The 13,020-nt window shown below is 40.0% G+C and overlaps 1 protein-coding gene across 1 annotated transcript in view; it reads right to left on the bottom strand.

Annotated features, from left to right (window-relative positions):
- LOC106582625 (charged multivesicular body protein 4b) overlaps positions 1 to 13,020 on the bottom strand; it is a 52,704-nt gene that overhangs the window by 16,636 nt on the left and 23,048 nt on the right. The window contains exon 2 of the mRNA XM_014165851.2: positions 6,567 to 6,744. Within this exon, the coding sequence (XP_014021326.1) occupies positions 6,567 to 6,744 (178 nt within the window). The remainder of the gene's footprint in view (positions 1 to 6,566; positions 6,745 to 13,020) is intronic.

Here is a 13,020-nt window from a genome sequence, read left to right as displayed (position 1 = left end):
AAAACGATGTAATAAATTTAGGATAAGGCTGTAATGTAACAAAAAGTGGAAAGTAAAGGGGTCTGAATACTTTCTGAATGCACTGTATCTATGAGTTTCTTCAGATGTTCAGATATTCCATGTAATGTTTGGGTCTGAATACTTATGTAAATGTGATATTCACCTCGAACTGGAAGAAGCTTCCGACGGGAAGGATATACTGCTTTCTCGGGAACAGGCCCAAATCCCCGTCATTTGCGTGAAGAAAAGACAGAGAAAAAGGGAGCGGAGGTCGGGCTGCCTTCTGAGAATACGTAAGCGAGCGAGTAAACCCCCACTGCCATCCGTTCTATTGGCCAACGTACAATCATTGGAAAATAAAATCGACCTACAATCAAGATTATCCTACCAACAAGACATTAAAAACTGTAATGTCTTATGTTTCACCGAGTCGTGGCTGAACGACAACACGGATAACAGAGCTGGCGGGATTTTCCATACACCGGCAGGACAGAGAAGCTACGTCTGGTAAGACTATGGGTGCGCAATGTCTAATATTAAAGAAGTATCGACGTATTGCTCGTCTGAGGTAGAGTACCTTATAATAAGCTGTAGACCACACTAACAAGAGAGTTTTGATCTATATTATTCGTAGCCGTCTATTTACCACCACAAACCGATGCCGGCACTAAGACTGCACTCAACCAACTCTATAAGGCCATAAGAAAACAAGAAAATGCTCATCCAGAAGTGGAGGCCGAGGACTTTAACCTCTTGGGGCTATGTGGGACGCTAGCGTGCCACCCGTGGTGCACCCTATCAACAGCAGGTGCATTTCAAGAGCGGCAAATTTGAAACCAAATAAATGTAAAAATTCAAATTTTTCAAAACATACAACTAACTATCTTACACCCTTTGAAAGATAAACATCTCCTTAATCTAACCACGTTGTCCGATTTCAAAAAGGTTTTACGGCGAAAGCATAAAGTTAGATTATGTTAGGAGAGTACATTGACAATAGCTGTGTGTAATGTTTTGTCAATTCAAAGACAGGCGTCACCAAAACCATAAAACCAGCTAAAATGATGCACTAACCTTTGACAATCTCCATCAGATGACACTCCTAGGACATTATGTTAGACAATACATGCATTTTTAGTTCTATCAAGTTCATATTTATATCCAAAAACAGCGTTTTACTATGGCGTTGATGTTCAGGAAATCGTTTCCCTCCAATAACCGGCAGTCAAGTCAGCACAACAAATTAAATAATTAATATTAGAAAACATTGGTAAAATATTATATTGTCATTTAAAGAATTATAGATTTACATCTCTTGAACGCAATCGACTTGCCAGATTTAAAAATAACCTTACTGGGAAATCACACTTTGCAATAATCTGAGCACTGCGCCCAGAAAAATACGCTTTGCGATACAGACTAACGGCCATGTTGGAGAGATCTAAAATCTAAAATACTATGTAAATAATCCATTAGCTTTGATTCTCTTCATCAGATGTCACTTCCAGGAATCCCAGGTCCATAACGAATGTAGTTTTGTTCAAAAAAAGCTCATCATTTATGTCCAAAAAGCTCCGTGTTGTTAGCACATGATCTAAGCCCGCCGGACTTCACTTCATGAACGAGGGGAAAAAATATATTTACGTTCGTTCAAACATGTCAAACGTTGTATAGCATAAATCATTAGTGCCTTTTTTAACCAGAACATGAATAATATTCAAGGTGGACGAATGCATTCTCTTTTAAAACGTATTGGAACGAGGGTACACAACATGACCTCGCGCGCCAGAGTCTAATCGGCCATCACCGTTCCAAGGCTCTTGTTCGGTCAGATCTCACAGTAGAAGACTCAAAACACTTTGTAAAGGCTGGTGACATCGAGTGGAAGCAATAGGAAGTGCCAAAACATTAATAAGCCCCTGTGTGTTTCAATGGCATAGGCTTAAAGGTAATTCAACACATCAGGTATCCACTTCCTGTCAGAATCTGTCTCAGGGTTTTGCCTGCCAAATGAGTTCTGTTATACTCACAGACACCATTCATAGTTTTAGAAACTTTAGGGTGTTTTCTATCCATATATAATAAGTATATGCATATTCTAGTTACTGGGTAGGATTAGTAACCAGATTAAATCGGGTACGTTTTTTTTATCCAGCCGTGAAAATACTGCCCCCTAGCCCCAACAGGTTAATGCAGGGGAACTTAAATCCCTTTTAACTCATTTCTACCAGCATGTCACATGTGCAACCAGAGGAAAAACAACTCCAGACCTCCTTTACTCCAAACACAGAGATGCATACAAAGCTCTTCCCCGCCCTCCATTTGGCAAATCTGACCATAATTCTATCCTCTTGATTCCGGCTTACAAGCAAAAATTAAAGCAGAAAGTACTAGTGACTCACTGAAAACGTGGTCAGATGACGCAGATGCTACAGGACTGTTTTGCTAGCACAGACTGGAATATGTTCCCGGATTCATCCGATAGCATTGAGGAGTATACCACCTCAGTCATCGGCTTCATCAATAATCAACCAATCGACGATGTCGGCCCCACAGTGACCGTACGTACATATCCCAACCAGAAGCCATTGATTACAGGCAACATCCGCATCGAACTAAAGGCTAGAGCTGCCGCTTTCAAGGAGCGGGACACTAATCAGGAGGCTTATAAGAAATTCCGCTATGCGCTCAGACGAACCATCAAACAAGCAAAGCGTCAATACAGGATTAAGATTTAATCCTACTACACCGACTCTGACGCTCGTTGGATGTGGCAGGGCTTGAAAACTATTACGGACTACTAGGGATGAAACAGTTACCGGTTTCACGATAAACCACGGTAAAATTCCCGACAATTAGCATTGCCATTTCAAATTTGAATTATCATTAAAACCATGTTTGATAACCACGGTTTGAAAAACTCACGGTAAATACTGTCCAGCATCAAGCAAAGTTAGCAACAGTCTGACGCAGGCGCAGCATGCAACGTGGGTTTGTTTTGTGTGAAAACATGGAGGAAGGCAGTGACAGCGCTCGGGAGATTTTTCAGCCTTCTAAGAGATCCAAATCTGAAGTGTTGTCATACTTTGGGTTTTACAAGAGTGCTGAGGAAAACTTAATCGAAGATGGTCACCCTGTCTTAAAATCTCTTGAGTCATCTTCGTGACCACCACCCACTACTTTATAGCGAAGGTAATTAAGTTAAGGTAAATTAACTTTTAGCTCAATGCATGATGTGGGGACTATGGAATGGGGGAAAATGTCATGGTTTGTCTGTAACTTGATAATAGCTTGTCAATAATGTAAACTGAAGCTTTCAGTGTTACCTTCTCTTGTAAAAACACTACACGTTGTTCTGCTGCTGTATGCGTCGTGTGTCTGAGGACTCTATTGGCCCATTACACACGATAACACGTTATGTAGTTTAGTCACCCAACCAACATATTTTGTTCATTTAAAATCCGTCAGTCGTCGACTTGGTTGTAAAAGTGTTCCAACAGGAGAAACACTATAGACTCCTTTACAAGACTCCTGTATTTATGTAAGTTGTTGGGCTCATTGCAATTACTATCACTGTCTACTTAACTTGTTATGGATAGGGGGCAGTATTTTCACGGCCGGATAAAAAACGTACCCGATTTAATCTGATTATTACTCCTGCCCAGAAACTAGAATATGCATATAATTATTATGCTTTGGATAGAAAACACTCCAAAGTTTCTAAAACTGTTTGAATGGTGTCTGTGAGTATAACAGAACTCATTTGGCAGGCCAAAACCTGAGAAGATTCCAAACAGGAAGCACCCTCTCTGACCATTTCTTAGCCTTCTTGATCATCTCTATCCAAAACAGGGGATCTCTGCTGTAACGTGACATTTTCTAACGCTCCCATAGAATCTCAGAAGGCGCCAGAACGTTGAATGATGACTTTGCAGGCCATGGCTGAAAAACAGTAGCGCATTTGGTAAGTGGTCGATCTGAGAACAATGAGACTGGTGCGCGCGTGGACGAGACGACTCCATGTTTACATTTTCAGTCTTTGAACGAAAACAATGACTCCCGGTCGGAATATTATCCCTTTTTTACGAGTAAAATGGCATAAAAATTGATTTTAAACAGCGTTTGACATGCTTCGAAGTACGGTAATGGAATATTTTGAAATTGTTTGTCACGAAACGCGCCGGGCACGTCACCCTTCGTTACCCTTCGGATAGTGTCTTGAACGCACAACAAAACGCCGCTATTTGGATATAACTATGGATTATTTGGAACCAAACCAACATTTGTTATTGAAGTAGAAGTCCTGGGAGTGCATTCTGACGAAGAACAGCAAAGGTAATCCAATTTTTCTTATAGTAAATCGGAGTTTGGTGAGTACCAAACTTGGTGGGTGTCAAAATAGCTAGCCATGATGGCCGGGCTATCTACTCAGAATATTGCAAAATGTGCTTTCACCGAAAAGCTATTTTAAAATCGGACACCGCGATTGCATAAAGGAGTTCTGTATCTATAATTCTTAAAATAATTGTTATGTTTTTTGTGAACGTTTATCGTGAGTAATTTAGTAAATTCACCGGAAGTGTTCGGTGGGAATGCTAGTTCTGAACGTCACATGCTAATGTAAAAAGCTGGTTTTTGATATACATATGAACTTGATTGAACAAAACATGCATGTATTGTATAACAATGTCCTAGGAGTGTCATCTGATGAAGATCATCAAAGGTTAGTGCTGCATTTAGCAGTCGTTTGGGTTTATGTGACATTATATGCTAGCTTGAAAAATGGGTGTCTGATTATTTCTGGCTGGGTACTCTGCTGACATAATCTAATGTTTTGCTTTCGTTGTAAAGCCTTTTTGAAATCGGACAGTGTGGTAAGATTAACGAGAGTCTTGTCTTTAAAATGGTGTAAAATAGTCATATGTTTGAGAAATTAAAGTAATAGCATTTCTAAGGTATTTGAATATCGCGCCACGGGATTCCACTGGCTGTTGAGTAGGTGGGACGATTTCGTCCCACATACCCTAGAGAGGTTAACATCGACGGGGCTGTAGTGGGTCGAGAGCTTCAACTAGCGTTCAGAACTAGCATACCCCCCGCAAACTTCCGGTGAATTTACAAAAAATTTACTAAATTACTCACGATAAACGTTCACAAAAAGCATAACAATTATTTTAAGAATTTTAGATACAGAACTCCCCTATGCACTCGATATGTCCGATTTTAAAATAGCTTTTCGGTGAAAGCACATTTTGCAATATTCTGAGTAGATAGCCCGGCATCACAGGGCTAGCTATTTAGACACCCAGCAAGTTTAGCACTCACCAAAGTCAGATTTACTATAAGAAAAATGTTATTACCTTTGGTGTTCTTCGTCAGAATGCACTCCCAGGACTTCTACTTCAATAACAAATGTTGGTTTGGTCCCAAATAATCCATAGTTATATCCAAATATCCTCTGTTTTGTTCGTGCGTTCAAGACACTATCCGAATGGTAAAGGAGGGTGACGAGCACGACGCATTTCGTGACAAAAAAAATCGAAATATTCCATTACCGTACTTCGAAGCATGTCAACCGCTGTTTAAAATCAATTTTTATGCAATTTTTCTCGTAAAAAAGCGATAATATTCCGACCGGGAATCTGCGTTTAGGTAAAAAGACGAAAGAAAATAAAGCATGGGGTCGACTGCGTACGCGCCTAAGCCCATTGTCCTCTGATCGGCCACTTGCCAAAGGCGATAATGTGTTTCAGCCTGGGGCTGCCTCGATATCATTCAGCTTTTTCCCGGGTTCTGAGAGCCTATGGGAGCCGTAGGAAGTGTCACGTTACAGCAAAGATCCTCAGTCTTCAATAAAAAGAGCCAAGATGAAGAAGAACTTGTCAGACAGGTCACTTCCTGTATGGAATCTTCTCAGGTTTTTGCCTGCCATATGAGTTCTGTTATACTCACAGACACCATTCAAACAGTTTTAGAAACTTTAGGGTGTTTTCTATCCAAAGCCAATACTTATATGCATATTCTAGTTACTGGGCAGGAGTAGTAACCAGATTAAATCGGGTACGTTTTTTATCCGGCCGTGTAAATACTGCCCCCTATCCCCAACAGGTTAAGGGCTTGTCAGTCAGCATTTCACGCTAAGGTCTACACTTGTTGTATTCGGCGCATGTGACAAATAAAGTTTGATATGATATTTCCGTTTTTTATTGAGTTGTCATTATGAGGTATTGTGTGTAGATTGATGAGTGTGTAGATTTAATCAATTTTATAAGAGGCCTGTAACGTAACAAAATGTGGAAAAGGTCAAGGGGTCAGAGTACTTTCCAAATGCACTGTATATAGTGCGTGACTTTCTTTTCATAGAGTTTACTCTCTGTTAGTCAACACCTCTACAAACATTTGTGGGTGCATCACCTCGTGCTTTTTACTAGACAAATATGAAGAAGAACAATGTGGGCCTGGGTCAACAGAGGCACTCTGTTGCATTCTTGGAGGTGTGTGTGTGTGTGTGTGTGTGTGTGTCTTTCATGGAGCATTTGTGAAACAGAAGTGGTGGTGGCCCTTACATGTTTTCATGGGCTGCCTTCATGGCCTTGGCAGCAAAGCCCATGTTCTTCAGCACTTCGGTGTTGGTGTTGGCGTTCTCTAGCGCCTCCCTCTGGAACTCGATGGTGGACAGCGTTCCATCGATCTGGCCCAGCTGCTTCTCGTACCGTTTCTTCCGTTTTAATGCCTGCAGAGCAGCTGGATACAAGAGGAGAGGAAGGAGACAACTGTGAGAGGATATGTGGGGTGGGAATACTAATAGAGCAGCATAAGCCTATAGCTCTGCAAGAGGAAATACAAAATATAACGCTGTTCATTTGATTTGTTTAACTCTGTATTCACTGGGAGACCTTGTATAGGCTTACAATAGGTATTTAATTGAGATGAGACATTATCTGAAGTATCTTAGACGTGATACGATGCTTTAACTGCGTAGCTTGTAGATTTCTGGATCACATCTTACCTTGAACCTCCCTAGAACTCATTTCAGACATGTTTCAAATAGCTGACTAAACTCAACACTATATACAGTACTAGTCAAAAGTTTGGACACACCTACTCATTCAAATGTTTTTCTTTATTTTTTACATTGTACAATAATAGTGAAGACATCAAAACTAGGAAATAACACATATGGAATCATGTAGTAAACAAATAGTGTTAAAAAAAAATCTGAATATATTTAATATTTGAGATTCTTCAAAGTGCCACCCTTTGCCTTGACAGATTTGCACACTTGGTATTCTCTCAACCAGCTTCACGAGGTAGTCACCTGGAATGCTTTTCCAACAGTCTTGAAGGAGTTCCCACATATGCTGGGCACTTGTTGGCTGCTTTTTCTTCACTCTGCGGTCCAATTCATCCAAAACCATCTCAAATGCATTGAGGTCAGGTGATTGTGGAGGCCAGGTCATCTGATACAGCACTCAATCACTCTCCTTCTTGGTCAAATTGCCTTTACACAGACTGTTTTTGGTCATTGTCCTGTTGAAAAACAAATGAGTCCCACTAAACCCAAACCAGATGGGATGGCGTATCGCTGCAGAACGTTGTAGTAAACATGCTGGTTAAGTGTGCCTTGAATTCTAAATAAATCACATTGTCACCAGTAAAGCACACCCACACCTCCTCCTCCATACACGGTGGGAACCACCAAAGGACAGATTTCCACCGGTCTAATGTCCATTGGTCGTGTTCTTTGGCCCAAGCATGTTTCCTCTTATTATTGGTGTCCTTTAGTAGTGGTTTCTTTGCAGCAATTTGACCATAAAGGCCTGATTCACGCAGTCTCCTCTGAACAGTTAATGTTGAGATGTGTCTGTTACTTGAACTCTGTGAAACATTTATTTGGGCTGAAATTTCTGAGGCTGGTTTCTCATGAGAGCCAGTTTCATCATAACGCTTGATGGTTTTTGCAACTGCACTTGGAGAAACTCTCAAAGTTCTTGAAATTGATTGACATTTCTTAAAGTAATGACGGACTGTCGTTTCTCTTTGCTTATTTGAGCTGTTCTTGCCATAATATGGACTTGGTCTTTTACCAAATAGGGCTATCTTCTGTATACCACCCCTACCTTGTCACAACACAACTGATTGGCTCAAACTCATTAAGGAAAGAAATTCCACAAATGAACTTTAAACAAGGCACACCTGTTAACCTGTTAGGGCTAGGGGGCAGTATTGACATGGCTGGATAAAAAAACGTACCCGATTTAATCTGGTTACTACTCCTGCCCAGTAACTAGAATATGCATATAATTATTGGCTTTGGATAGAAAACACCCTAAAGTTTCTAAAACTGTTTGAATGGTGTCTTTGAGTATAACAGAACTCATATGGCAGGCCAAAACCTGAGAAGATTCCATGCAGGAAGTGGCCTGTCTGACAATTTCTTGCCCTTCTTGATTATCTCTATCCATTACAGAGGATCTCTGCTGTTAGGTGACACTTCCTACGGTTCCCATGGGCTCTCAGAAGGCGGCAAAAAGCTGAATCGTGGCTTTGCAGGCTCTGGTTGAAAAAAAGTAGCGCGTTTGGGTAGTGGCTGGTTACAGTACTGTGAGACTCAGGCGCGTGCCCGAGTCGACCTCATGCTTTGTTTTCTTTTGTCTGTTTACCTAAATGCAGATTCCTGGTCGGAATATTATCGTTTTTTTACGAGAAAAATGGCATAAAAATGGATTTTAAACAGCGGTTGACATGCTTCGAAGTACGGTAATGGAATATTTAGAGATTTTTTGTCACGAATTGCGCCATGCTCGTGACCCTTATTTACACTTCAGATAGTGTCTTGAACGCATGAACAAAACGCCGCTATTTGGATATAACGATGGATTATTTTGAACCAAACCAACATTTGTTATTGAAGTAGTAGTCCTGGGAGTGCATTATGATGAAGAATATCAAAATGTAATCAAACTTTTGTAATAGTAAATCGGAGTTTGGTCAGGGCTAAACTTGGTGGGTGTCTAAATAGCTAGCCGTGATGGCTGGGCTATGTACTCAGAATATTGCAAAATGTGCTTTCACCGAAAAGCTATTTTAAAATCGGACACCTCGATTGCACAAAGGAGTTCTGTATCTATAATTCTTAAAATAATTGTTATGTTTTTTGTGAACGTTTATCGTGAGTAATTTCGTAAATTCACCAGAGGTTTGCAGGGGGGTATGCTAGTTCTGAACGTCACATGCTAATGTGAAAAGCTGGTTTTTGATATAAATATGAACTTGATTGAACAAAACATGCATGTATTGTATAACATAATGTCCTAGGTGTGTCATCTGATGAAGATCATCAAAGGTTAGTGCTACATTTAGCTGTCTTCTGGGTTTTTGTGACATTATATGCTAGCTTGAAAAATGGGTGTCTGATTATTTCTGGCTGGGTACTCTGCTGACATAATCTAATGTTTTGCTTTCGTTGTAAAACCTTTTTGAAATCGGACAGTGTGGTTAGATTAACGAGAGTCTTGTCTTTAAAATGGTGTAAAATAGTCATATGTTTGAGAAATTGAAGTAATAGCATTTCTAAGGTATTTGAAAATCGCGCTACGGGATTACACTGGCTTCCCGCCTAGCCCAGAGAGGTTAATTGAAATGCATTCCAGGTGACTACTTCATGAAGCTGGTTGAGAGAATGCCAAGAGTGTGCAAAGTGGTTATCAAGGCAAAGGGTGGCTACACTGAAGAATCTAAAATATATTTTGATTAGTTTAACACTTTTTTGGTTACTACATGATTCCATGTGTTATTTCATAGTTTTGATGTCTTCGCTATTATTCAACAATGTAGAAAAAAGTAAAAATAAAGAAAAATCCTTGAATGAATAGGTCTGTCCAAACTTTTGACTGGTACTGTAGATTGTTTCTCTCTCTCTGATGTCAGAAGACCGGTAGCCTTCACGTGTAGCTTGTTGTTTTTGTCAGCCAATCAGAGCAGCACTACTGTCAAAATTTGTTCCATGTGTAGAAAGTGAAGTGAGAGCTCAATGAAAAATGGGATTAAAATTCAGTTAGCTCAGCTAGCTTCTCTAGGTTATTCGGATTAGATGTAGTCAGAACAGGCATTGTCAAATGGGATGATACAAAACATTAAATTGGCATGGCTTAGTTGGCTACTGCGTCTCTCCCTCTCCTGTCCACTCTGCTCCTCTCTCACACACACACACACACACACACACACACACACACACACACACACACACACACACACACCATCCCAGTGGTGTAAATTACTTATGTAAAAATTATTTAAAGTACATTTTAGTCATTTAGCAGATGCTCTTATCCAGAGCGACTTACAGTAGCGAATGCATACATTTCATAAATTTTTTCTCCGTACTGGTCCCCCGTGGGAATCGAACCCACAACCCTGGCGTTGCAAACACCATGCTCAACCAACGGGACCCTGTTGAAAGTACTACTTAAGTAGTTTTTTGGGGTAATCTGTACTTTACTATTTATATTTTGGACAACTTTTACATTACTACATTCCTAATGAAAATTATGTACTTTTTACTCCATACATTTTTCCTGTCACCCAGAAGTAGTAGTTACATTTTTAAATGCTTAGCAGGACAGGAAAATGGTGCAATTCACACAGATCAAGAGAACATCCCTGGTCATCTCTACTACCTCTGATCTGGCAGACTCACTAAACACAAATGCTTCGCTTGTAAATTATGTCTTAGTTTTGGAGCGTGCCCTGGCTATCCATAAATTTAAAAAACAACAAAATGGTGCGGTCTGATTTGCTTAATAAGGAATTTGAAAATATTTATACTTGTACTTTTGATAATTAAGTATATGTAAAACCAAATACTTTTACTCAAGTAGTATTTTACTGGGTAACTTTCACTTTTACTTGAGTCATTTTCTATTAAAGATATCTTTACTTTTACTCAAGTATGACAATTGGGTACTTTTTCTACCAATTGTCATACCTCCCCCACTGCAGCATGAGTGGCATGCCTCTCCCTCACTTTCCTTTATGTGCACGCTACATAGACACACCCGTTCCATACTGAAGCCGTTTCCACCAGAAAGGAAGACTTGCCTCAACATAGCCTCTGCACAGGCTTTCAACAACATTATCTTTCTTCATGATTATGCGTCCAATTGTAGCATAATCATGATAGGATAAAGGTTGACATCGCCCAACCCTAGTACATGATACCTTTAGGCAGAGGTGAGACCTAGTCACTATTATTCAAGTCACAAGGTCCGAGTCCCAAGTAGGACAGGTCAAGCCTTGAGTCAAGTAAATCATGCATTCTTAAGAGGAAGTCGAGTCAAGTTCTTTCAAGTCAAGTAAAAAAATAAAAAAATATATACATGCAATGACTTGTTCAACAACAAATCTTTTTTTGAGGCTACCAGACAGCCCTTTTCGTTATTTTGTCCTCAACACATTTTGATTCTGTGATTGTAAAATAGGGACCTGCATTCTGCATGAAATCAGCAGAAGGCTCATTGTGTAGATTTACTTACTTGTCTTGGTAATCCAATGATGAAAGTTGATTTACCAAATATACACGTGCAATATCTCAAAATAAATAGCCTCTGTATTAGGCTTAACCTGTCCTATTTGAACAGACACAGGTAGAGGGCAAGACTGCACAGTGTCCCCTTGAGAAACCAAATTGAATCTGTCAAACAGGTACATAAGCACTTAGCCCCTACCAGGACCATACAATTACCCAATTACAACCAATACACTGATTCTACAATGTAAAAGGACATTTCCACATAGCATTAAACATGTATGGCAATTTAACAAGCTAGCTAAATAGGACAAATTAGCTAGCAACTGCAAGATAGATAGCTAAATTGCCATACATGTTTAATGCTTTTTGACCACCTGTCCACAACTGAATATAATTGGTTCAGAGTTTATTTTGATATTTTAACCTGTGTGTCGTGATTGCGTTTGGTGTGTGGGGACAAAATAAATTTGCGCACGATAGCGCGTGGCCGGTTGGGGTACAGTGTAAGTGTTGCAATAAATGTCAAATCAAATACATTTTTATTTGTCACATGCTTCGTAAACAGGTGTAGACTAACAACAATGTATAGAGAAAAAAAAGAAAAGTAATAAGAAAAGTAATAAATACACAATTAGAAATGATAACTTGGCTACATACATGGGGTACCAGTACCGAGTAGATGTGCAGGGGTACGAGGTTACGGAGAGGGAATGATGAAACGCTAGCAATTATTGTAGGATTAGATGGAATATACACTGAGTGTACAAAACATTAGGATCAGCTTACTAATATTGAGTTGCACCCCCTTTTGCCCACAGAACAGCCTCAATTCGTCGTGTTCCATAGGGATACTGGCCCATGTTGACTCCAATGCTTTCCACAGTTGTGTCAAGTTAGCTGGATGTCCTTAGGGAGGTGGACCAGTCTTGATACACATGGGAAACAGTTGAGTATGAAAAACCCAGCAGCATTGCAGTTCTTCACACACTCAAACCGGTGCGCCTGGCACCTACTACCATACCCTGTTCAAAGGCAAAGTTGGATTCTAGCTTGAAATATATACTTATTCATGTTACTATACTTGAACTACTTCACATGTAAAATGTTATCGTTAAATCTCATGGATCCTATGAAGAGGGCCAAAGGGTAACAGTCTGGTTTCAGTCACTGATAAGGTTGGAGAGCTGTGGATTAGGGAGGGGTGAGGAATGTGGGCCGAGGTCAGGTCAGATGAAGTGACAAGGAACAGTTCTATTACACACACACCACCTAAGTTTCTGCCTTGCAACAGAGATGTATTGGCTGTATAGATGTGCAAGGAGGAGACTCAGCCTAATAGGAGGGTATAAATACTTGTACTGATGGGAACATGTCTATGTCTTTTCAGCTGTTTGACCCAGTGGGTAAATAAACTTGGTTTGAGCTTTGACTAGTTGTCCGTTAGTTTTTTCCTGTTTGCCAAAACCTAAAATACTTAAATATTGTCTTGC

This window comes from Salmo salar, chromosome ssa22 (assembly GCF_905237065.1).
Source record: "Salmo salar chromosome ssa22, Ssal_v3.1, whole genome shotgun sequence".
NCBI lineage: Eukaryota > Metazoa > Chordata > Actinopteri > Salmoniformes > Salmonidae > Salmo > Salmo salar.
Note: the sequence above shows the minus strand (reverse complement) of the source record. Positions and strands in the feature narration are given on the sequence as shown.